The following is a 26,655-nucleotide window of genomic DNA, read 5'->3' as shown; positions in this document are numbered from 1 at the left end:
ACTTGGGCTAGATCCGCACCCCCAGAGTGGGACTAGAAGGAGGCCCTTCCATCTTACAATTCACACTGATGCCCAGGTGACATGCCAGCTTCATGAAACCTGCCAGGTGCCCAAGACGATGCTTACATTTTACAGCAGAAACAGTAGCTCTGAATTTAAAAATCAGAGAGTCTCATGTAAAAATACAGATCCCTGGGTTCTAGGAAGAAGTCAGCATACCTAGGACCACGCAGTTACATACTCCGAGTGGTGGCCGCCCCCAGATGGGGTGCCGGATAGCTGCCTGCACACGGGAGTGGAGGGCACTGGGCCCAGGAGAACAGAGAACTGCACAGCTGCAAGGGAGCGGAGTGTGCAGAAGAGCTGTCTCAGAGGAAGTATCCTAAACACTCACCCAGGCTCCAGGAGATGCTGGGAAAACAGCAGGGGAGAGGGGAGAATAAAAGGAGGGAGAGAGCAGTGCTGGACAAAGAGAACAGCTTAGTGAGAGAAAACTGGCAAAATCAGAGGAAGAAAGCAGAACAGAAGGGTACAGGGGAAAGGAGGAAAGCATAAAGTCAGGGAACAGACAGAAAGTCAGGCACGTAAACACCATGACTGCCCCCTGCTGGAAGGAGCGAGAGGCCCTGGGTGCAGCAAGATCACTGTTCAAGAGTCTGGAGAACGGGACCCCAGCAAGTCACATCTTCGTCTGTCTGGGACTCAGTTTCTTCATCTGTAGAACAAAAGCATCGGGACGCAGAAAAGCTCTCTTCCTACCCTAAATGTCTCTGAGCAGCTAGACCCAGGGCTGTGTCTGGGGACTGCCACCACGCATAGCACATCCTGCTCCACCGAGGAGGTGCCCCTGGCCCTAGACATGCTGACGTCTTCCGAGAGGCCAGGGATCTGTATTTTTATGGGAGATTCCCCCAATGTTGGACGCTAATTTAGAATTTTATAAATACTCGAGAGCCAAATTAAACATGTGTGCCTCCAGCTTGCACGCTGGGATTTCCCATCCTTGTGTCTTACTCTGAGCCTCGGGAGAATATTCTGGACTACATTAAAGGTAACAATCAAAGAAAAAGAAAAGGAACCTAAACTCATCAAAACTAGCCACATTCCAAAAGCCCATCTTTTTTCTATTTTTTACTCCCTGTCCCAACCCCACTCCATTTCTTTACCCACCAAGTTTCCACTTGGCCAAAAGGGCAGTGGGTGAGGAGCGTGACCCCAGGTCTGTGAGGAAGTTCTGGCTGGAGGTAGTAAGCCTCTCTCATCACGCATGACCCTTGGCAATGACTGCAAACCCATAGCAATGTTTTGAAGACTTCACAAGACAAGACCCATCTCCTACTCGGCCACTTGCAAACCATTCTGTACAGACTTGGAAACAACTCCTTTTTCTTGAAATTATTAGGACTAAACGGCACAGACTCAAATACCCAGACACAGGCCATACTGGTGCCGGAGACACACGTGATACTTTGTAACTGGTGTCTGAGAGACGTCCTTCTAGAAAACTCCTATCATAAGGTCATATAGTTGAAAGCCTTACCTACGCATCTTCAGGGAACTCAGTGTTAGTAATTACTCTCCACACCACAAAAGTTGTGATTTCACAAACTACATTAAAGCCAAAAATTACTGGCTCAACCACCTCATTTAATGGAAGAGGACAGTGTACTAAGAAAAGTTGAGGAGGTGGCCAAATGTCACAGAGCAGCCAGCAACAGACCCAAGTGCATGGCCCTGGCACACAGCTTGCCACACAATTGGCCTCAGGAAGTGGTAATGCCTCCCTGGATGCTGATTCATTCTTCACTGTTTACCCAGCACCCTGCCTGTAACCAGTTAGTGCTCAACAAACATTTGCTGGTCGATGCAAAGCACCTGCATCTATTCCTGCATTTCATTCACTCTCACAACCAGCAGGCAGGGCAGGGTGAGGATGGGGAAGACATTTTACAAACAAGGAAACCAAGGTCCTGAAGATTAGGTGAGGAGCCCAAGTCACTCCACCAGTAACTGGCTGAGCCGGACCCTACATCCTATCCCGCTTCCTCCCAACCCTAATTCACACATGACTCGCTCCCACTGTCTGCGGCCCCTTGCAAGGATTTCCTAGGGAAAGAACCTGCAAGAAAGCATTTCTCCTGCCTTCGCTAATTTGTAGGCATTTCAGTAGAACTGAGGAACCCTCCCAAGAACTGAGCATGCAGGTGGTGGTGCCATGGGGCAGGCATCAGCACACCGCAGACCCTGGGCTTCCGTAACAGGGGTCTTGAGATGCTCCTGAGGCTCCACCCCAGGCCTCCTGAGCCAGGATCTACACAGGTGGGACCCAGGAACTGGCTCTTATAGCATCCTCCAGGGGTTCTTGCACATCAACATTTGCGAGTTGACAGCCCCTTGTGATTTTAATTAAAAAAAGAAAAAAAAATCGATAAAAAAGGCATGTGGCTCAATATTCACAAAGTATACAAGGGTGTGGGAGTCTCCCACCAGCTCTGCCCCACCCACACATCTGCCCTCTCCCTGCTTCCACATAGGACTTCTCACACCCCTCACGGGAGCTGGTGTGAGCTCACCCCGGAGCCAGTCCTCTTCCACCGCTTCCGCTTACAGAAGGGACTTCGAGAGGTCCCACGGCTAAGCAGTGGCAGGATGCAACACTAGGATCTCCGACCCACTCCCCTCAGCCCAATTCCTCCTGCGCCACTTCCTGGCTCACAGTCCAGCCCCTCAGGGACAGGCACACATCTTTTCTCTTCCTTTTCTGCCTTGCCCCACTAAGGGACAGTTAGTTCACTTGCTGTGAGCAGTAAAGGGGTCTCCAGAGAGGGAAGGCCAGGCAGAGAAACCCGCACGGAAGCAGAAAGAAAAGATCAAGGAAACTACGATTCAGAGACAGAAACAAACACCAATAGGGAGTTCTCTGCAATGGCTGTGGCCTTGATTGCCACCAGAAGCGACTCTTTTTAAGAAAAAGGATAAACAATTACACTGGTTCAACTGACACCCAGTTAGACTGGGTGTCAGGTTCTGAGCTCTCGCTTAATCACACACGAACACCAGCTCCAAGGATACATACCCGACAGGAGCACTCGAGCAGAGACGGCCAAGCCGCCCAACGTCTCGTTCCGAAACAGGGTCTCCGACATGAGGCTAAAGTGCAATCTTGTGCAACTGAGGGTGGCACAGTCCACTGGGACAGCACCAGTCTGTTGTGTAAGAAGACAGGGCAAGAAGAGGCAGGGCAAAGCAAAGAAGGAAGGATCCTGCTACGGAATCCCCAAAAATGTCAAAACCAAATTCAGTGTTTTTCAGAAACAGTGACTCTAATAGGCTTTGTATAGAAATCTACAAAAGCAGATGATAACTACAGGTTAGACTGAGTCTAATATGAAGACATACAGCTAGAACTGTACAGAAATTTATTTTATTTTAAAAGGAAAAATTAATGTGTATAAATCCAGCCCAGAGTTAAACCTCCAGGAAAAGGCTCAAAAAATGGGAGTGTTACTGTTCATTTGAATTTGTTTTACAAGGAGATAAATAGAAAAAATTCTTTAGTTTTCCAATTTTCTTGATAATTTCTCTTAAAAGTGTACATAATTATGAAACTAACAGGGGAAGCATTTTTTACATGAAAATAGTCGGTGTCAGTATGATTGTAATTAAAGTGCTCGCAGCTGAATTAGTGTTTAGACAGATGGAGGTGGTATAAATTGGAACAACACTTGCAGTCAACAGTTTGACAGCATGTTTGGAGAACCAAAAATTTGTCATGACCCTCAAACCAGTAATCTCACACATCGGATGAAATCTAAGAAAGGATTCCAAAAAATCTGAAGTGCAAAACACAAAAGCATGTTTATAGTGTGTCTGATAAAGTTAAAAACATGCATAACCAGGTTCCTCAAAAAGTTAAACACAGAATTACATCATGATCCAGCAGTTCCACTTTTGGGTATATGTCAAAAAGAAGTAAACGCAGGGACTTGAACAGATATTTGTACACCCATGTTCATAGCAGCATTATTCACAACAGCCAAAAGTGGAAGCAGCCCATGTGTCCATCAATGGATGAATGGATAACAAAATGTGGTATATACATACAATGGAGTACTATTCAGCCTTAAAAAGGAAGGAAATTCTGATACAAACTACAACACGGATGAACCTTGAAGACATTATGCTAAGTGAAATAAGCCAGTCAGAAAAGGACACACATTGTACGATTCCTCTCGTATGAGGTTCCTAGAGTAGTCAAATTCATACAGACACAAAGTAGAATGGTGGTTGCCAGGGGCTGGAGGGAGGGGGGAATGGGGAGTTAGTGTTTAAAGGGTACAGAGTTTCAATTGGGGAAGATGAAAAAGTTCTGGAGACAGATGGAGGTGATATTTGCACAACAACATGAATGTACGTAATGCCACAGAATTGTACACTTACAAATGGCTAAAATGGTAAATTTTATATTATGTATATTTTACCTCCATTTTTTTAAAAAAGAGAAATAAAAGATGGTCACTGCATTAGGGATTTCCTTTCCTTTCTCAGACTGGGTCACTTGGGCACCTCGAGGACAAGATAAGAAGATACACAGTAAAAGTTTAAGAATATTCAAAGGAATCAAACACACCATCAGGACGTGGCTAACGCCAGGAGGGAAGGGAGCAGAGGAGATGGAGGAGTTAGGCTGAGCAAGGATGCCCATTCGTCTTGGTTTGCCCAGAACAGACCCAGTTTATACCTGCTGCTCCAGTGTTATTATTAATATCGCCCTCTCTCATTCTCAAAAGTGTCCCTTCTGGAAAACAGTTGGGCAATTCCTCAATAAGTTAAACACAGAATCACCATAAGATCCTGCAATTCTAGTCCTGGGCTTATACCCCAAAGGACTGAAAGCAGGTGTTCAAACAAAAACTCCTACACAAATGCTCACAGCAACACTATTCACAGTAGCCAAAAGGTGGAAACAACCCAATGTCCATCAATGGACGAATGGATAAAGAAAATGTGGTATATCCATACAGTGGAATATTATTCAACCATAAAAAGGTATGAAGTACTGATACATGCTACAACACGGATGAACACTGAAAACATTATGCCAAGTAAAAGAAGCCAGTCACAAAAGACCACATATTATTTGATTCTATGTATATGAAATGTCCAGAATAGGTAAACCAACAGAGATAGAAAGCAGATTGGTGGTTGTCAGGAGCTAAGAGAAGGGAGGAATAGGGAGTGAGTGCTAACGGGTATGGAGTTTCCTTTTGGGTGATGAAATGTTCTGGAACGAGAGAATGGTGATGCTTGCATACATTTGAACATACTAAATGCCACTGAATTACACACTTTAAAATGGTTAAATAGTAAATTTTATGTGTATTTTAACACAATAAAAAAAAACCTAAAAAACAAAAGTGTCCCTGCTGAAAAACCACAATGCAATCCCACTACACCCTCACCAGAACAGCTGTAATAAAAAAGCCCAACAACAGTACAAGAGTCAGAGAGGATGTGAGGAAACTGGAACCCTTACACATTGCTGATGCAAATGAAAAATGGTACAGCCACTCCGACAGCAGTAGAAATCTGTAAATCTACTGAAAAAACCATTGAATTGTACACTTACAGTAGGTGAATTGTATGGTATACAAATTATACCTCAATAAAGCTGCTTTTTTAAAAACTGTCCTTGCTTGAACAATGATCACCCTAGCTTTGGTCAATCATTTAGGGCCTCTGAAATCAAAACAACAAAAGGTTATTAAATATAAATGGGGGTCATAGTATCTATAAATTCTGCACACTTCTGTATGTTAGCTGTCATGTCGTCAATACATTTTTTAAAAGACATTTATTGCATTGCCAAATACAACCTCCATGTTTAGCAAAAGGGCAGTATTTAAGTCAGTCATATCAACTTAATGGAACATAATAAAGCCATGAAATCAATTATTTGTTCATATCTGGGGAAAGGTCATTTGGGCAGAAACTGGAATGGAGATCTGGGGGAACAGTGTTCCACGCAGAGGGAATATAAAGAAAGGCCTGAGGCAGCTGGTGTGGTTGGAGCCAGGGTGGGGTGGGGGCGTGGGGAGGGGGAGCAAGGAAGATGAAGGAAGAGAGGCCTCAGCACCCAGAACTGGCTTTAGGCTACGGCAGGGGGCCTGAACTTACTCTGTCTGCAGTGAGAAGCCACTCCACAAGAGGGCCACGATCTGACTCAGGATTAAACAGGTCACTCCAGCTGCTGTGTGGACAGGCTGAAGGGGCTACAGGTCTGGGGCTGGTGAGGAGGCTACCCCACAGTCCAGGCAAGAACAGACGGTGGCTCAGGCCAGAATGATGGAGCTGGGAGAAGTGGCTGGATTCAGGAAATACTGTGAGGGTAGAGGGAACAGCTGATGGACTGGATGGAATTGTAAAGACAACACAGCCGAAGAGAAAAATGCTTATGATATAAAATTAAGTGGGGAATGGGACTTTTTAGATTGACTACAATTATGCAAAAATTATGCATGCATTGTGTCTTTTTTAAGTAGGTCCATTTTTATGGAATCTACACAATTACATCAATCTATAAAAATTGTTCTACGTGAAGGTTTTAGGTAAGTTGTTAACCACTTTATCACATTTCTCTAATTGTTAGATGGTTTTTCAAATTATTCATTGATAAGAAGTGGCTTTGGGACATTAGGGCAGTATATAATACTTTTTTAAAAATTACATTATTGATTGTTTTAATGATTATATAAAAATTAAATACACCAGAGCTTACTCATTCAAACCAAAATTGTTTCCTTCCAAGTAAGGACTGGGCGGGGGGGATAGACTGCCATTAGAAGAATTCCTCTTCCCAAACTCTCCTCGGAGTCTCGGCACACTCCAAGGAGTGGGGGCTCCCTTGTACCGCTGGGGATACACAGGCAGCACAGGGGATACCAGGACCACTTGGGGCAAGGCTCCTGAAAAAGGCTCAAAAAGTGTGAAAACTCTTTTCTAGGCTTAAAAAAACAACAAAGTAAATATTGCTAGATGGTGTAATTTGTTTGTTTACTTTTTTGTGTTGGGTTTGCCACATAAAATAACCTGAAGGGCTGTAAAACCGTGTCAGCACTGACAATGCCATCCAGAAGAGCCCAGAGCCTCTGAAGGTGAGTCCTTACAAAGACAACGATCACTTTGCCCTGCTGAGCCTGTTTTTGTTTTTTTTGGGTTTTTTTGGTGAGGAAGATTGACCCTGAGCTTCCATCTGTTGCCAATCTTCCTCTTTTTTTTGCTTAAGGAAGAGTGACTCTAAGCTAACATCTGTGCCAATCTCCCTCTATTTTTTGTATATGGGACGCCGCCACAGCATGGCTTGATGAATGGTGTGTAGGTCCACACTCGGGACCCAAACTCGTGAACCCCAGGCCGCCAAAGCAGAGCGCACAAACTCAACCACTATGCCACCCGGGCCAGTCCCTTAAGTAGTAATTCTTGACTTCTGGATTTATTCCCATCCATCCTACATTCCCAGTGTTCATTCTCCATCATGAAGCAGAGAGTAAAGAAAAAAAGATGTATCCCCAAAACTTTAGTTCCAATACCAGCACCTTCGGTGATTCCCTTGAAACTGGCCTCCTGCTGTTGCTATTTCCAAAGGAGGTTCAAGCCTATCCCTCCCTCCTGTCCACTCTGTGCCCAACACACCAGGACACACAGCCAAATGCCTGGCCCCCCAGCCACTGCCGACCTCACCATGCTCACCAGCCAACTCTCTTCTTTCCCTTAAACCACCTTGCACAGACAAGACACACACACCCACACATACACACACACACACAGACGCACGTGCTCACTCCCAGGCTCTGTGTCCCCCACCTATGCTGCTCTTCTTTCCATCCTGAAATGCACTGTGCTCCCTCCTGCCTCTGAGCCTTTGCTCATGCTAGGCCTTCTGCCTGGAACACTTTTCCTTCACCTGTCAACTACCCCTTTGCCTTCAGACCCCAGAAAGAGTCACTTCTTCAGGACCACCTTCCTAGAAATCCCAGGCCAAGGGATGCCTCAAAATTATCCTCTCTCGACACCTGGCACTTTCCACCAATCACAATTTGTAATCACTGATTTGGTGATTGATTACCAGCTGTCTCCTCCACTGGGTGAGAGCCCCATGAGAGCAAGGACAGGGTCTGCTCAGAGCAGATACTCACTAAATGCTGCAGAATAAAATGAGGAATGAATCTGGTTCTGAGCAGGCACCTCTTGCACTGGGGAAACCAATCCTCCACAAACACTGGGCAAAGTGGCAAGAACCTCCACTGAATACCTGCAGGAGACCCGGGGCTTTCACTAAAACGACACCTGTCTCCTGGTCACACAAATGCACAGGTGACTTGCTTTCCTCTCTCCTGCTCTGAAAACCTCCCTGGGCCTCAAAGGCCTGTCCGCCAAATGGCAGAGCTCACACCCCACCTGCAAAAGGCAAAGGCTGAGCCAGGACGACAAAATGCAACACGTGGTCCTGGACTGGATCTTGAACCAGAAAGTTCTGTTTTGTTTTTCTGTTGCTATGAAGCAGTGATTCTCACTGATTTTGCCCTGTACCAATTTATATCCCACAAAGAGCATAGCAGAATTTCTCAATACATGAGTTTTAGTAAACTTTTTAAGTTCTGCCAATCTAATAGACAACCATTGGTATCTTGCTTTTATTATTTGCATAATTTTATTTTTATTAATAATAAAATTTGTATTTTATTATTTGCATTTATTTCTTAATATTCAACATCTTTTCACAGACATAGTGACCATTTATAGTTCTTTCCCAGGCTGCTTAGACATGCCGTTTTTCTTGTTTATCTCTGGGGGTGTTCAACTCTTGATTACTGATAATACAGAGGAGCTTTGTATTAACCCTCTGTGTATCAAATAGATTGCAATTATTCTCCCCAGCTTGTCACCTGTCTTGCTACCCTACTCACATTTCATATTTTTCCCCACACAGCCTTGCTCTCCCGCAACGGGACTTTCTACCATGAGCTCCTATGTCACAGGGAAGTAGGGAAGTGATGTCAGTGCGTTACAGATGTTGATTTGATTCACATACAATTTTTCCTAGGCAAAGGGAGCCAAATAATGAGAATAATGACAACCTTCAACGAAAAGAAAAAGCCCTTCAGCTCTTGTGTCGCACAGGCAAGAGCCGTTTCAGCTCTCTGAAGGAAATTTAAGATAAATTCTGCATCCAGGGCTCCATCCCCAGGGAGGTGCTCCCCAGCCTTGCATGGCTCTTGGCTTGCAGATGGTCACACTTCCTCCTGTGCCCACCTTACCAGGAGCCACAGGGGCTCAGAGACCCTCTACCCCCTGCATGCCTCACAGCCTTTCCCCTGCAATGTTTGTGTGGCTCCAGCCACAGGAAGCGGGGTGGAGCTGCCTGCCTGGGCTATTCACGTTATCTCCCATTGTATGGTTTTTGTTATTATTCTGGTTACAAAGTGGTGTAACTCCTGTTACTTTTAGTGTTCAATTTTGCAGAACACACAAGTTTTTCAAGAACAAATATATTGTGTTATAGCAAGAATGCCTGTATAAAGTTTAATTTTTGCATCGTCAAATTGATCAATCATTTTCTTTATAGTTCTAGCCTTTGTGTCATGCTTAGGATGGCCTTCCCCACCTCAAGATTATTAAAATATCCAGCAATATTTACTTCTAGCACTTTTATGGCTTCATTCTTAACATTATATGTTCTAGCCTTTGTGTCATGCTTAGGATGGCCTTCCCCACCTCAAGATTATTAAAATATCCAGCAATATTTACTTCTAGCACTTTTATGGCTTCATTCTTAACATTATGTTTGAACCATCTGGATTTTATTGGGTTTGAAGGAGTTATGTACGGTTCTAGCTGTACTTTTTATAATGATAACAAACAACAGCAATAACAATGCAATAATAATGCAAATATTTATGGAGTGCTACCATCACCAAGCATTTACATCTCGTTCAATCCTCCCAACCTGTTTTACAGGAGAAACTAAGGCAGAGAGAGGTTGAATAACTGGACACACATCACACAGCTAGTAACTGTGTGGACCTGGTTTTCTAACACAGAGTCCGGATCCAGCAGCCACCACCATGCTGCCTCCGGCCCTAAAGACCGTGGTCTCACTGATTAAATAATTTCTCTTCATAACTCTCTTTTCTCTAAATTGTTCTCCTATTTCCAAACTTCCACTCTCTTGAGTACTTTGCTTTGAGACTTCCTTAAACACAGCACATAGCTAACACTTCCCTTTTGACCCATTCTGAGACTCTTGTCTTCAAACAGGAGCATTACGGTCAGATTAGATGTGACTGATCTTACTTCTGTCATGCCTCCTGGTGGTTCCACTTTCTTGAGGTTTCATTACTTGGCTGTCTTTTGTTTTGTAGAATATGTACCACCAGATTCTTTTTTCTCCTAGTGATTCAGGACAGAGTTTCCTGAACCAGTGCTGGGAGTGGAGGATGCCAGGCAGTGTCCAGGCTACCATCACTATTTACCCCTCGTGCTATGCAAACACCATCATTTTCTTGTGTGGGTCATGATATGAAAGATGAGAGAACACTCATGTTGAAGGTTCGTGTCATAACATTACTTCTGGCCAAGGAGGCAGGGTAGACACTGCTAGTGGCTTCCCACTATCCAAACTCCTCTACTTTCCTTAGTATCAAAGCCCTGAGCCCCGTGGAAAGACTACATTTCTCAGCCTCCCCTACAGCCAAGTGTGACCATGGGGCTAAGTTCTGGGGAATGAGATATCAGCAGTGGTATATGAAACTTTCCGAAAGGCTGCCTGGAACTTGAACATAATGGCTGGAACTTCAGCAGCCTTATTAGACCATGAGATGAGCTTAAGGACGGAAACACAGCTAGTATAGTAGAACTGAAGGACAGGAAGAGCCTGGGCCCCTGAGGACAGCAAGGCTGCACCAGCACTGCAGAGTTTCCTTCTGAACTTCTTTAATAAGAGAGAAAAATAAATCCTATCAAGTGAAGCCACTGTTTTATGCAGCCAAATCTAATCCTTACTGATACAGGTACTTACCATTAAATTACTAGGAGGTAAATCTATATTTCTCTAATTATTCACAGCAAAAACAGGATAACTGATTGCACTTCATCTCACCAATCTCCCTCCCACCTCTTGGGTGTTGTTGCTATAATCTAGGGGTTCAGATCCAGTTTCCTGTTTCCAAATTATTAACTTTTTACACTTACACTTGCTTTCCGTTTTCCAAAAACATTTACCCAATATTTAGTTAGACTCTCTAAGGCTTTCAAGGCAGCCTGAGCAGCTGTCAGACTTCAGGGCCCACATCCTTCCACCCATCCTCTTCTCCCCAAGTTAGCTCTCTGGAAGTCAGTCAGCATCAAGGGGCAAGCTCTGAGATAGAGAGTTAAGTGCCGAATCAGGAAACTATATTAATAGAACAAAATTTGGTGAAATCATGATACCTACTGTGCCTCCACCACTCAATTCAATCAACTGTTTTATTGTTATTCTAAATTATTTCCTGAACAGGAAATTCTGTCCATAAATGAACAATGGTGACTGTTTCAAAACATCAAATGAGATCATCTGGATATTAAAAGACTTCAAACTCATCCAAAAAAAATTTTACTGCAGCCTGACAATAAATAGTTAAACAAAACAGATAAAATAGTAAACCTGAGAATGAAATGATTCCATGTTACTTGAACCAGGTTTCAAGCCAACACAAAGGTAAATTCAAAATATAGAAAGTTACAAAAGACAACTTCCTACAGAGCAGAATATAAATGAAGAAATATAAAGCTATAATAAAGGGAAAATTTTAAAGTTATCTCATCAGGTGACGTAGTTACGATACACAAGTGTCGGGGGCAATTAAAGTGTCTATTCGGTGTAGACTTGAAAGGCACGATGGCTGCGCGGGAGGATCCCTCCCTCTGCTCTCCAAGGCTAGGGGTGAGCCCGTGAGAGCCGAGAGGAGCAAGGACAGCAGAAACCAAGAAGTGACTTTTGGAAAGCTTATTAAACATGCAGCCACCCTGGGGGAGATGAGAGCGGATGGGGGGGTGGTGACAGCTAAAGGGTATGGAGTTTCTTTTCAGGGTAATGAAGACGTTCTAAAATTGACTGTGGTGATGATTGCACAACCCTGTGAACATCCTAAAAACCACCAAATTATACACTTGATACAGGTGAATTATATGGTATGTGAATTACATCTCAATGAAGCGGTCAAACACACACAAAACGCAACCACAAGGAATGTGAAAGTAGTGTTGCTGAGCACACCTACTACCTCTAGGCTCATGGCCAAATCTCTGGAAAATAGACACCGGACAGGAAAAAAACCTGAATCCCCCAGAAAAGTTAAATCATCTTCCCATCAACTGTTTGGAAAGCCCAAGGAGCTTCTAATACCTTTTAGAGACATTTCCACTGAAAATGGTTAAGCAAAATAAGAGTTCATGCTTAGAAACAATAAGCTTTGGTTGCCTAGAGGATTCAAAGACACGGAATCACTGTTTACAGCTTGACTCTGCTGAGTGGGTGGGGTATTACTGGGCTCACCAATAGCCCTTTGAAATTTTTTTGGCTTCCCAACTGAAAAAGAGGTATTTCTCTCTCATTGTTAAGTTGATATCCTGATACAGATCAGGCCTTGAAGGTCTAGGCCAGGAGTCTGCCAACTACAGCCCTGGCAAAATCCTGCCTCCCACTAGTTTCTATAAATAAAAATGCTATTGGAAACAGCTATGCTCATTCCTTTAGGTACTGTCTATGGCTGCTGTCAGCTACAACAGCAGAGATGAATAGTTGTGACAGAGACCATGGGACCTGCAAACCTAAAATATTCACTCTACAGCCGTTTTGGAAAAGTCTGCCAAGCCCTGCTCTAGGCCATAAAAGCCAAGTCCTTCCCCCACCCACCCCCACGCCAGCTCTCTAGCCCAGCAGGGCTAAGAGAATAAGCAAAGGGCTTAGAGGTCACGGATACCACGAGGTCTTCTTGAAGACCACCCACAAATCTTGGCCATTCAAGGCCGCTCCTGTCGCCTGAGGATCTTCTAAAATCCAGGCTGTTCATTTTGTTCACAATTCTTCCTTCACTCCCCACCCTTGCCATGGTTCACTGTGAACAAAGTATCATTTCACAACTCTGTGACCTTGAGCCGGGCCACAGACCTGCTCTGGCCAATGGAATGTGAGTGGACATAACTTACCGTGTGTCCAACCAGAGGCTGTGCATGTGCCTGTGTGGTTGAGTTTGCCCTCTGAGCTCCTGTCTTCTGCCAGGAGAAGAGTGGCCCTAGACAGCCGCTGCCCCTTTAGCCCAAATCCTCAAATGAGAGACAAGTGGAGCAGACCTGCATTGAAGCACAGGCGAGCTTCAGGTGACCTACAGCCACGAGCCAGGAATAAATGCTGCCACTACGGATATGGGAGCTGTTTGCTACCCAGCATTTCCACAGCAAAACCTGACTAATACACACCCAATTGAAAACCACGTAAAGTACCACCGCTGATAGCTAGAATAAAGTGCACCACATGGGAATGAAATTATCGGCATCTCCTAACAAGCGGTCTAAGCAAGAAAAACATGGCCACACTCAGCTCTCATAATGTGCTCCTTACAACAACAACATCTGGAATTAGCTCCAGCAAAGAGCAGATGGGGACAGAATACAATAATGGTGGATGACGGAGGCCGGAGAAGGGCCGAGGGGCGGATTTCTTTTGTTCCACACAACGAAAGTAGCCTGCCTCACCTGTCAGACTCTCGGGACAATTAACTTCCCTTTCCCTGAATCCCTTTCAAAGGGGGCAAACCCAGGGCGCTGCAGGCATCTGGTCTCAAGGTTATGGCTGCCACTCCTGTTGCTAGTGCTCCCGTGGCCCACTAGGTGGTGCTGCATCCGCACCTGGGCAGGCCCATGCCCTCCCTCCTGGTCCAGGGAAAGGAAGCAGAGTGGGCACCACAAGGCCCTTCCTCAAACTCAGATCTGCCCCTTTCCATTTCTACTCACCACAGACCCCCACATAAACAGAAACAGGGCTGAAATAACACTCAACAATGGACTTCAAACCTACAGTTATGACAACCTGAACTATCTATTGTGAGGTTTTTTCGATACTGAAAAAAAGGTATAATTCTATTTATCAGATAAGCTGAAACCTAACATGTTGGGTTGGGACTGAGGACAGAACTCATAGCAAGAGAAGAGAAGGAATGTCAGGGTCCCCATGCCCACAAGCTTAGCCTCATATCGTCTTTCCAACCACTAAGAAGCAAGACCCTCCTTCTCTCCCACTAAGAAGGTTCAGTTTGGCCCACGCACATCATATAGATCAAAATCCAGCTAGGGTTGAAAACCTCCTGGAAGATGAAGATTCGAGTCTTGCTCTGAGCTGGCTCACTCGAGGGCTGGAGGTAGTATCGGCATCCTCTGGCTCCTCCGGCCACATCCAGTTCAATTTCTCTATCTGCCTTCAAAAATCCTTGCTCACTTGAGACTCACGCCGCCCTTGCTTATGCTCACTTGTCCAATTCCCAGTCCCGCCCACCCCGTGGCATCAGGCTCACAGTCGTCCTCCCCACCAAGCCCAGCTGGCCCTCCAGGCTGTCGTCACCACCTCCGAGCTGGACACCATCCAACTCCCCAACCTCAATTCCTGACCTCGCACCCCACCTCTGCCAGCCACACCTGGGCCACCTCTGAAATCTGAAATTCAAGATGCCCCCCTCCCTGACCACTACCCCCAGTCCCCATACTTCTCCCTCATTTACTCCCACTATACCACCTCAGGACCCGCACCCCTTGATCCCTCCACTTTGCCTCTATCGCTGCCTTCCCATCCAGATTGAATCCCACAGCCCTTTGCTTCAACTACCCTCCCTCACTCCACAGTACTTTCCTGGCATCCACAGGGCAAAACCCAATTCTGGACAAAACCAGCTGTCCACCTTCCTCTGCCCTGCAGCTAGGCTCCCAGAGGTACCAGGGGAAATGACGGTGCTGACCGAGAGCCCAGTGATGCCGTGGACTCCCAACCTCATGGGGCCCACCATGCTCGGCACTCCGTCTCCTACTCCAACACGGTACAGGGGGCCAGGGGAGGAAGTGAGGGGGGCTGGATAACGTGGGAAACAGCCTCTCAGCAGGGCGGTCAATTAGGGGAAAACTGCCTTCCGCACAGCTTCCAGTCGTCCAGAGGGTGAGCTGGCTGTTCCCTTGTGTGTTCTCGCTCCCTCACTCTGCTCTCTCTCCCAGTGGTCAGGTTCCCTCCTGAAGACTTGCAGAACTCACAGCCTTCAGGCCTCCCACTTCACTTCATTCACACGCTCACCTTCCCTTCCCACTGAACTCCACCTAAGAATTCAGAAGACCTGACTGTACGCTGAGTGAGTGCTAACGGAGCAGTCACTCCTCGCATCCATTCACACTCCTGCGAGCTCACCATTGATATCTGGGTAACACCTTTACTAATCTTCCTGCTTCTAGCTAAACCCAGTGCCTCCTGAATGAGCATTATGAAGCCCCTTCATTTCACAGGATGTGTGTCAGATAACCTAGGTTGTGTGACATTGCTCAGGTTACTTAAGCTGTCTGTGCCTCAGTTTCCTCATCTGTAAAATGGAGATAAGATGTACTTCACAGGGATGTTGTGCAGTGTGACTGCCAGCCTCCAAGATGGCGCCCAATGATCCTCACTTGCCTTGTGTGGCACCCACCCACTCTGAACCATGGCTAGCCCATGAGGCCAAGAAAATATGAAGGAAGTGACTATGCGACTTCTGAGGTTAGGTCACAAAAGACACAGGTTTCTACCCTGGTCTTGCTCTTGGATTGCTCACTCTGCAGAAGGCCAGCTGCCACATCTCTGTCAAAACTCTCAAGTAGCCCTATGGAGGGCCCTTGTGGAAAGGAACTGAGGGCCCCCCCAGAGCCAGCACCATTGCCAGGCATGTGAGTGAACCATCTTGGAAGTGGATGCTCCAGCCCCAGGCAACCTTTCATCTTTTCATAAATAACAGCTTTATTAAGATATAACTTACATATCAGAAAATGCATCTTTTGAAGTATACAATTCAGTAGGGTTCAGTATATTCAGAGTTATGTAACCATCAACATTAACTAATTTTAGAATAGTTTCATCATCCAAAAAAAGGAAACTCTGAACATATTAGCAGCCACTCCCCATTCTCCCTGTGCCCAGCCCTGCATAACCACGAATCTACTTCCTGTCTCTATAGATTTGGCCTATTCTGGACATTTCCTATGTGGTCTTTTGTGTCTGGCTTCTCTCACTTAGCAACCTGCTTCCAGGGTTCATCCACGTGGTGGCAGGCATTGCTGAACAATATTTCATGGTGTGAATATACCACGTTTTGTTTATCCATTCATCAGTTGATGGACACTTGGGTTGGTTCTACTTTTTGGCTCTTATGAGTAATGTTGCCCAGACTTGCATATAAGGTTTTGTGTGGACTTGTTTTCATTTCTCTTGGGTACATAACTAGGAGCAGAACTGGTAAATCATACAGTAACTATGTTTAACCTTTTGAGGAACTCCAGACTGTTTTCCACAGTGGCAACCTTTCATCTTGAGTGCAGCATCATTAGACACTGGAAGCCAGAACCACCCAGCTAAGCTACTCCTAAATTCCTGAGCCACAGAAATATGTCCGACTAGAAATGTTTGTTGTTTTTAGCTGCCAAGGTTTGAGGAAGTTTGTTACATAGCAATAGATAAATAATATACAGGAATTAAATGAAGTTATTAGGCATTAAAGGCATTTAGTACAATGTCTAGCACACAGTAAGTACTCTATCAATATTAGCTACTATTATCAATATCTTCCCACCACAGGGCCTTTGCTCATGCTGTTTTCACTGCCTGGAATGCTCTTTCCCTCCCTCCCTACTCTGCTAACTCCTACATATCCTTCAGATTTCTGCTTAAATACTGCTTTCCATAGAAGCCTTCTTGGAAATGACACTTCAGAAATCCCCTTTACACAATCTCTTAGCACCCTGTACTTCTCTTACAAATATCAAACATAGTCATAGTTAAACAGTAACTTGTATAACCATTTTTAAGACATTTTTCCTCTTCTGAAATATAAAAGAATCTCAACCTGGCACACTGCCCTATCCTCTGTACACATAACAGAAACTCAATAATACCTCTTTTTTTTTTTTTTTAAAGATTTTATTTATTCAGTTTTTTACCCCCAAAGCCCCAGTAGACAGCTGCATGCCATAGGTTCACATCCTTCTAGTTGCTGTACGTGGGACTCGGCCTCGCGTTGGACGGAGAAGTGGTGCCTCAGGGCGCTCCCGGGATCCGAACCCGGGCCGCCAGCATCAGAGCGCGCGCACTTAACCACTAAGCCACGGAGCCGGCCCCTCAATAATACCTCTTAAAGGCCAAACACCCACTAGAAAAATGAACAATGACCAAAAAACAGGCTGTTTGCAGAAAATGAAATACAACAGAAAAGAGGCACAGGCTTATTCATGATTTAAAAGATACAAAACAAGATGAAACAACATTTTCCATGACTATCTGATCAACCAACATGAAAAAGGTTGATAATGCCCAGAGTTGGCAAATAACTGCCAGAAACTGCCACTCTCTCACGCTGGCGCTGGGCACTTCATAGGCGCAGGCTGTCTGGGGGCAATGTTGTGATGCCTGCCAAATCCCAAGGGCACAAGACGCCCCTGGGAGCCTACAGACAGGTGGGATCAGTGACCCAAAAGCTATCCGTGCAAGAACGTTCCTTGGAGCACTGCCTAAAAAGCAAAAACTGGAAACAACTTAAAGCATCCCGGAGGAGGGGACTGTGAAGGCAGCAGCTCTTTCTTGGCCCTCAAGTGGTCAGCACGGTTAGCTGCCTCAGTGGCTGCCACCTTCAGAGCAATTCCACCCGCAGGGCGGGGCCTGACTGCTCATTACACATCCTCACGAGGCCGTGTCCAAGCAGCTACAACTGAAATCCAGCTTACATCATTTGCATTAGTTTCTCCTTTATATCACAGTAAGGCATTACACTGATTCTTTTAAAATTATGTGTTTACAGGGCCGGCCCCAGGGCGTAGGGGTTAAGTTCGGCGCGCTCTGCTTCAGTGGCCCAGGTTTGGTTTCTGGGCGGGGACGCAGACCACTTGTCAGAGGCCATGTTGTGGCAGCAACCCACACACAAAATAGCACAGACGTTGCAGGAAGATTGACACAGACATTAGCTTAGGGTTAATCTTCCTCAGCAAAAGAGGAAGACTTGCAACAAATGTTAGCTAAGGGCAAATCTTTCCCAGGAAAAAAAAAAATTATGTGTTTACTAGGACTAGTTATCTATTAATTTCAGATTAATAGAGGAATTACAAAATGTTTGTTATAAAAAGGAACATTATGTCTTCTACAATTGAGAACTGCTGGTTTAAATAAATGAAGGGTGATGATGATGATGATACAGCCACACAATGGGAGACTAGGTGGCTATTTTAAAGAATAAGGCAACATTGTATGTACTGTAATGAAACAACCGTTACTCTGCACTGACTACGCTTTGGTACAATTTCAAGTTTTACCACTTGCATGTGTTACTTTTATAATTTAAAACCCTAAACAAAATTATTAACAAAGAAAAATCCAGAATGAAGGAAGTTAATTTAAATAGAGTCAGAAAACAACACTGCTGAGTCTACAACCCAAGGACCCGTTTTACGTGAGAGGACAAGCCGCTTCACTCTGCCCCTCCTTAAAGGTGTGGTGATCACGGCACCAACCTGGCAGGGTTTGCTGGGGACAAAAGGAGTCCCAGAGCAGTGCTTGGAAGCCTGCCAGACATACAGCAACTACTCAATACATGTCAGTTTTTGTTCAGATTCGTAATGGCTAATTTATGTGTCAACCTGACTGGGCCATGAGATGCCCAGATATTTTGCCAAACATTATGCTGGGTGTTTCTGTGAGGGTGTTTCTGAATAAGATTAACATTTAAATTGGTAGACCGAGTAAAGCAGACTGCCCTGCCTAACATGGGTGAGCCTCATCCAATCAGTGGAAGGTCTGAATGCCTTCTGGCAAGTAAGAGAGCGTTCCTCCTGTCTGACTGCCTTCAAGCTGACATCAGCTTTTTCCTGCCTTCAGACTTGAACTGAAGCATCGGCTCTTCCTAGGTCACGAGGCTGCTGGTCTGTGGACTGGAACTACACCTTTGGCTCCCCTGGGCGTCCAGCGTGCTGACTACTGATCTTCAGACTTGTCAGTCTCCATAATCATGTGAGCCAATTCCTCATAATAAACCTCTCTCCCTCTCTCTCTCTCCCCCCCCCCCACCCCGGTTGTTAGTTCTGTTTCTCTAGAGAGCCCTAATACAGGATTTATGAAATCTGACTCATTCCAGGTCTAATACGCAACTTATAAAGTTGCAGTTCGTGATAGTTTCAGCTTGATTTGCTCAAGTTTGTCAGTATTCACACAAGAGCAGGGGTCAGAGAATACAGACAAGCTTCTGACTCAAAGTTCCTCACAGGGCCACGAGTCCTGGAGTCACCAGTGAACCGTGTGGCCAGGGCGACGCCTGACCCTGGCAGCAGTGCACCCTGCACCCACCCTCTCTCAGTGGATCCCTGGAGAGCCCCTACAGCAGCCCTCGGCTGTGTGGGAAGAACAGGGCACTAAGGGCAGAGACCCAGGCCCGGCCCCTGAGCCAGCAACTGCCTCTGAACCCTGGTCTGGCCACACTGAAAGAAGAGCGCCTTGACAAAGCGGGGGTGCTTCTGAAGTGACGCTCTCTCCAATACTTGCACATCAAATTAATGTAAATCCATTAGGAAAACTTGGCATCTAAAGGACCATTAAGAATGCTATTTCTGAAGCCCTTGCAAGGAACCCCTGATTAATTCTTTAGTAAGATTACTCCTTAATTTTTTTTATTACAATTTATTATTTGCCAGCTTCCTAAAATGGTTTGAAGTGGGCAAAGAGTAACACGAATATGTTAGATACATTAAAAACTTGTCTCAAATTCAGAACAAAAACCAAGTAGGAAGAGGATAAAAGTATATCAGGCACCTGGCACTGTAGCCCCCCAATCGCATGTCAAGAATCTTACTAACACCTTTTAACTAAATTTTACAATTTATATCAAAAACCCTGTGTGATAAGTACTCTACCCACTCACCTAATGATGAGGAACCGAGGGGCAGCAAGATCAGCTGGTGGCCCCCAAAATCATTTCTAGCATGTTTAAGAGACAGAGGTGAACGTGTTTGTTTTTTTGCTAAAGATTAAATATTAGCTCTAGAAATCAGCATAATAACTGGATTACAACTGCAAAAACAAATCAACCATTAAACAGAAGAGATTCCAGTGAGAGAAGAGGCAAAAAACATTCCTAAGTTATGAATTTAGAAAAAAAACTGTAATGCCCTAGATTCTAATTCACATCTTCTCACTCTGTGAAAGAAGGGATATTTCACTGCACATTCTTTTCTGTTTCATTTAGCCAAGTAAGTAGTATTTAGATATAAATTTTCAATGGAAAACTCATTAAAAATTTTATACTAGACAGGAATTGATGAGACCCTAAATTTAATTTATAAAAAAAGTCCATAATAATTTGAGCATATTTTCAGAGCAAAAATCATCAAGATTGGTGGCTTAACTCAGTGATAGAAAAGGAACCAATCCTAAATGGTGGCCCTGTGATGAAGAGGACGCTCAGGCAGGACTGTTCCTGTACACATACCTGGAACAACCTCACGGGAGTCACAGCCAGTCATTTACACCTCTGCCCACCTCCCAGGCTCTGAGGGCAAGACCAGTTCTCATCGATGGACCCCAGCAAAAAGCTAGCCTTGAACAGACACTGGTTGAACAGAATTTTTTTTAATTTTATTGAGGCTGCATTGGTTTATAACAGTGTACAAATTTCAGGTGTGCATCATTATATTTCAGCTTCTGTCTAGACTGCATTGTGTCTAGTTTTATCCGTCACCATACACGTGTACCCCTTTACCCCTTTCACTCTCCCCCCACCCCTTCCCCCTCTGGTAACCACCAATCTTGAACACAATTATTGAATAAGCCTGAAGCCACACACGCAAACACACACATTCACAGCATCTCCATAATCTTCTCTCATCTCAAGTCTCACATGTCCTGAAACCTAAAACTGACTGGAAGGGGACAAGAGGAGCTCACGCCTCTCAGGAGTTTACTGGGTTTTGGCCCAGACAGCCCTCGGGTAACAGCGTATAGACAGGACAGAAACCAGATGGGTCATCAACCATCAGACTCTGATCAGCTTAGAGGAAGTGAGGAGACACGTCACCCCCACAGCAAGGGAGACAAGCCAGAGCAGAAGTAATTAGCAAGCTCTCCATCACTGGGGTGTGGATCGGAGGTACAGGGCCAAGCACATTTAATAGAGGAAACAAAAGAAAGTGAGGGCGGAAAAGAGCGAAGGAGGGAGGGAGACATTGTCTAACTCTACTCTTCACCTTTTGAAAAATTCCTTGCTGACCCAGACACCAGGTGAGGCTCTACGAAACCAGGAAAAAGACACAAGATTAGGAAAATCGCAGAGTTGGAGACGCCAGAGGGGACCTTAGAGGCCCTGGTCAGCCATTGCAAAGAACTGAGAAGGGAAAGGTGGTGATGTCCTGCAGGCCTGGTCCCAATTCAGACCTGCTGTTCATGGCCCCACAGGTCACTTGCCTCCTCTGAGCCTGGGTGAGGGGACAAGGGCTGAGCAGCCTCTACGGTCCCTCCGCTCTGGCTGCCAATGATTCAGTATTGCAGTTTCCCTACCGCATGGCCAAGGACAACCTGCGGAACAGAGCAGAGCAGGAGAGAAACTACTTCTCCTGTGGTCTTTTCTCCTTTCCGGCCACACCACAAAGAGAACAAACATCCAGCACAGCCAGCAGACACACTTACCATGCGAGTCGGTCCGAATGAGCCTGGCTTGGCAGAGTCCTGGCAGAGGCTGCGCCCTGACGGGCTGCCCGAACTGAAATACCACTGCCATGTGCAGAAACAAACTCCAAGGGCGACTCAGAGAGAGAAGCGATTCTCCATGAGAGCCCGGCCGGGCAGTCCGTCGGCACAGCCACCCTCCTGCGCCTTCCTTAGCAGTTTTCTAAGCTTGCTTGTTGGGGCAAATCCTAAGATTGTGAGCTGCCCTGGAAGCACAATGGGTTACGTAACGCCAGGCCGCCTGGGCACCCTATCGGCTCATCTTGTTAAACCGCCCCAAACATAAAATGACGCACCTAAAATGTGATATCCCTAGGTTGGTGGTGGCAGAGCAGGCTTTGTGACGGGCATTTGGCTTTGCCTAAAAATTAAAGAGGAACAAAAAGTCTGCTGTTCATCTCAGCGCTCACTGGAAGCCGGGGGCAGAGTGTATTCATCAGAGGCCTGATGCCAAGTGGTCTCCTAGGACTGCACTTGGCAGAGCCCTTGGAGTCCACATATGCATTCTCGGGGACACTCCAGGTCTCTCCAGGAATGTGTTTCTTTCTGTGTCTTCCTCTCAGTGACCCCCTAATGAGACTTTAACCTGAGCATGTTCTGCATCGTCTGGCTGCCCAGCACCTTACACGCATAACACTGTCTGTGTTTACCCTCCTGTTTACCAAGCTGCCGCCAAACACGACAGCACTAAGCTCTGTTTCTCAGCTGTCCTACGGCGCTTGCTACAGATGCCCCAGCAAAGAACCTCCAGTTACCACGCCCTGTGGGGTTTAAAGCGTCAGCACTGCATTCTGCCATTTCTTTGCCCTCGGCTGTCACATTCAGAGAAAGTGAAACTACTTTAACAGGCTGCATATTTCCTGGATTTCACTGGCACAGACGCCACTAGAATCCCAGGAGTTAGTTCACCTGTTGGGACAAGTGAAGACGCAGTTGGGACACTGCCTCCTCCATGAAGCCCCCCCTGGTTCTCCCCTGTTCTTTCCCCTCCAAGGCTCGGCCAGGCCCCCTCTATGGTGCTCTCTTGTATATTAGTGCTTATCACTGAGCTAACCACAGGGCACAGACAATTTCCACTTGCTCCTCTGTCTACCCCACTAGACTGTACTCCTGGGCGGCAGAGAACACGTGCCTCAGGGTCATGACCTGGATGCTAGTCCTGCCCCTCAGAGCTCAGGGCTTGTAGGCAGGATGCTGAACCTTCCGTGATTTAGTCTCTTTACCTGTATAAAGGGGTAACAGTACCCACTTCATGGGGATGCAGTAATAGTTAAATGACACAATTTATTCATCCAGCAAACGTTTACTGAGCGCTGGCCACATGCAGGCGCTATTTCAGCCACTGGGATTCAGGGCTGCACAAAGTCCTTGCCTGGGGGAGCTTATATTCTACCGCAAGTTTGGCAGACAAAATAAAAGCACACTGAAGCTTGTGGCTAAGTCTGGGAGAAAGGTAAAGCAGGAAAGGGAGACGGGGAGCGGTAGTGGTGGACCACTCTTTATTAGGGCGTCCCAGAAGGCTTCTAACTAAATACCATTTGAGAGAGAAAGTGAAGAGGGAATCATGAGGACATCTGGGGTTAAGGAGATCCATGCCAGGCAGCAGCAAGAGCAAGGGCCCTGAGGTAGGACGTTCCTGGTGTGTCCAAGGATTAGCAAGGAGGCCAGTCTGCCTGGAATGGAGCAGGCAGAGAGAGACAGGTCAGAGGGGTGGGGGGAGCCCCGTCACTTAGACCCTCATAGGCCATGGTCAGATGGGAGCCAAGTGGAGGTCTGCAGCAGAGGAGTTAAACCATCCGCCTTTGTGTTTATAGAGAGCCACTCTCACAGCTGGGTGGAGAACGGATTGCAGGGAGGCAAGCAGAGGAGCAGGAGGCCCAAACAGGAGGCCACTGCAGTAACCCAGGCTGTGACGAAGGTGGCCCAGACCGGGCAGCTGCTGCGGAGCCGGTGAGAAACAGTCAGATTCTGGGCACACTCTGAAGAGAGAGCCAACAGACTTCCCAGAAAACTGAGGTGTGAAAGACATACAAAGGATGCCTCCCAGGTTTTTGGCCTTGGCACCTGGAAGGACGGAAGTGCCGCTTACAAAGACAGGGATGTTCATGTGGAAAGCAGGTGGAGGTGGAAATCAGGAGCTCATTTTTGGCCACGTACATTTGAGCTGCCTGTTAGGCATCCAAGTGAAAATGTTTTATGTGCAGTTAGACCATCACACCTGGCCTTTAGGGGAAAAGTCCAGTCTGAGGTTAGGAACCGGAGATCTTACATCCTGGAGACCGGGTGAGATCACTTAGGGCGTGGGTGTACACGGGAGAGTGAGGGGCTGAAAGTCTGAGTCCCAGGCCCTCCAACACCCCCAAGCTTGGGAGAAGAGGAGGAGCAGCCAGCAAGCTAGGAGGACCAGGAGAGTCGGGATCTGAAGTCAAGGGAGGACCGTATTTCCAGGAGATGTGGGTGGACGACAGTGTCAACTCCTGCTAAAAAGGCAAGAAGACAGAGGCTGAGGACGGACCCCTGGAGTGAACGAGGCCATCTGTGCTGGGGGAACGCGGATGGTCACAAGCCTGCTAGCAGTGGACGCAGGAGAGAACAGGAGAAGAGAAACTAGAGTCAGCAAATGTGGAGCAAAGACACAGGCTGTGGGGACAGGGGGGCCAAGAAGGATTCTTTTTAAGAAGGGGAAGATCAGAGCATGTTCTGTGCTAAAAGTGAAGATCCATGAGCAAGGAAAACAGATGACATGGTAGAGAGAGGGGAGATGCTAGAACCGTGTCTGCTGGGAGCAGGCAAGCAGGGGTGGGATTCAGTGCACCAGCGGAGGGAGGGCCACTCATGGGGATGGGAGCTCAGCATGGGGCAAGGCACCCAGGCTGGGACACCAGGCCATCTCTGTGTCCCGCTGTCCTCAGGAAACTCCAGACACATGGAGTCCTCAATGCTTACCTGGTGAGAGAGAACAATGAACAGCTACTAGAGGCCAATTTGCATCTATTAAACTGTCACCGGGCATTATTTCAAACAGGAGGAGAAAAGCAAACAACGCAGATGAAATTGAGAAACAGGGCAAACTTCGACAGGAATGCAACTGGATTTAACAATGACTAGGTTCCTCACTGCTGTTCCACACACCATGCTACCCCATTTCCACTCAGAGCCCTCTCCTGCACCGGCCCCAAGCACTTGTCTCAACGTTCCCTTGGGGAAAAAAAATGAGCAAAAGCTTCAGGACAACGTGCTGAACAGCAGACACTGCCAGTGGACTGGGAGGGGACTACTCTGGGAAGGTGCGACTGACACAGGCACCTCTAAGAACCGATGTCTGCAAATCTTGACAGTGTACAAAGAGCACTGCACATAGTTCCCCATTTTTGCACCCCACAATGCCGCAGTGTGTTATTTCCATTACACCTTCTTATGTCTGAAGAACCTGAGCCTCAGAGAGAGGGAAGGGGCCAAACCGCACTGAACATTGCCATGGGCCATGCACGCTGCTCGAGGTTCAACGTTCCCATCTTTAACCTTCACGACAAGTCTACGAGGTGCTGTCTTCATCTCTGACAGGTCAGTGACTAATGCAAGCCACAGAGTTATTCACTGGCAGAGCCAGTCCTGGGTAGCGGGTCTTATAATCCCAAAGCTCAGACTCTGCACTTTGGTGGTCCCTCCCCATCCCCCACCTACCACCCCCAGACCCACTCCTGTGGCCGCACCCTTCCCCAGTCCTCACTGACTGAGGCTTCCCCCTTCCCCCCTTCCCTCCCTTCCTGGCAGGGAAAGGCCCCATACCGGTGATGGTGCAGGCATCCCGGTACCCTCTGCAGCTGGGAGCATCTTCCACAGCCTCGCTTACATAGTGCTCCTCAGGGATGCCCAGGCCGCAGGCTAGGACTGCATGGTTGCACACCTCCGAAGGGGGCACGGAGTTGGCCAAAGTGTCGTCGTGCAGAACTGTGGCGTCCAGCTTGGCAAGTTTCAAGGGGAGGTGCCCACTGCCATCGGGGGTCCTGCTGCTGGAATCTGGGGCAGTCAGGTGGACAGCCCCTAGTAGGTCTGGCACACCAGCAGGGGCTCCTTACAGGGAACCTACGGGACAATGCAGAGAGAGCAGCACAGTTACTTTGAGTCTCTGAATAAACTGGACAAAATCTTTAGAAAATATGGGCCACTTCCAAAATGATGTGGGCTCAGATTACAAATTCTGCAAAGTGTTTCCTTCAAGCCAAGGTATTTCCCATCAAATTCCCGTGTCAATAAAGGAATTGCAGTGAAGTTCCATTCAACTTCAGGTATCAATATGACGAAAACACGGAGCGCGTGGCTTCGTTTACTAACTGAAACCTGTCTTGAAGCAGCTCTAAGCAAATAAACTGGACCACAGCTAAACTGATGACACCTACCCTGAAATAAACACATCCACAACACCTGGCAGCCCCACCAGGGGAGAAGAGCTGCGCTGCACATTCTGGGGAAGACACACATCGATCTATTTCTACAGAATTTCTATACATTTTTGTTCATATATTGAATCAGGTAAGATGTGATGTTTCTCTTAAGCCCTTTCAACCACGATACATTCTCAACTCTCCAGGAACTTTAAGGCATGCCCCTAATAAGCGATTCCTTTAAGAATATGATGA

The 26,655-nt window shown here is 46.5% G+C and overlaps 1 protein-coding gene across 6 annotated transcripts in view; it reads right to left on the bottom strand.

Annotated features, from left to right (window-relative positions):
* TRAK1 (trafficking kinesin protein 1) overlaps window positions 1-26,088 on the bottom strand; it is a 115,660-nt gene extending 89,572 nt beyond the window's left edge. For 3 of the 6 annotated variants that reach the window (XM_014790890.2, XM_004419553.3, XM_014790907.2), the window contains exon 1: window positions 21,977-22,082. In XM_014790890.2, coding sequence (XP_014646376.1) covers window positions 21,977-22,067 — 91 coding nt within the window. In that variant the 5' untranslated portion in view covers window positions 22,068-22,082. Of the gene's footprint in view, window positions 1-3,076; window positions 3,169-21,976; window positions 22,083-25,804 lie in introns of those variants that run through there. The other 3 variants (XM_087430786.1, XM_087430787.1, XM_014790916.2) reach the window with 2 other exon arrangements.
* Window positions 26,089-26,655: the final 567 nt, after the last annotated feature.

This window comes from Ceratotherium simum, chromosome 5 (genome assembly GCF_057802395.1).
Source record: "Ceratotherium simum simum isolate JZ-2026a chromosome 5, ASM5780239v1, whole genome shotgun sequence".
Lineage (NCBI taxonomy): Eukaryota > Metazoa > Chordata > Mammalia > Perissodactyla > Rhinocerotidae > Ceratotherium > Ceratotherium simum.
The sequence above is the reverse complement of the archived record's forward strand: the minus strand, read 5'-3'. Positions and strand labels throughout refer to the sequence as shown.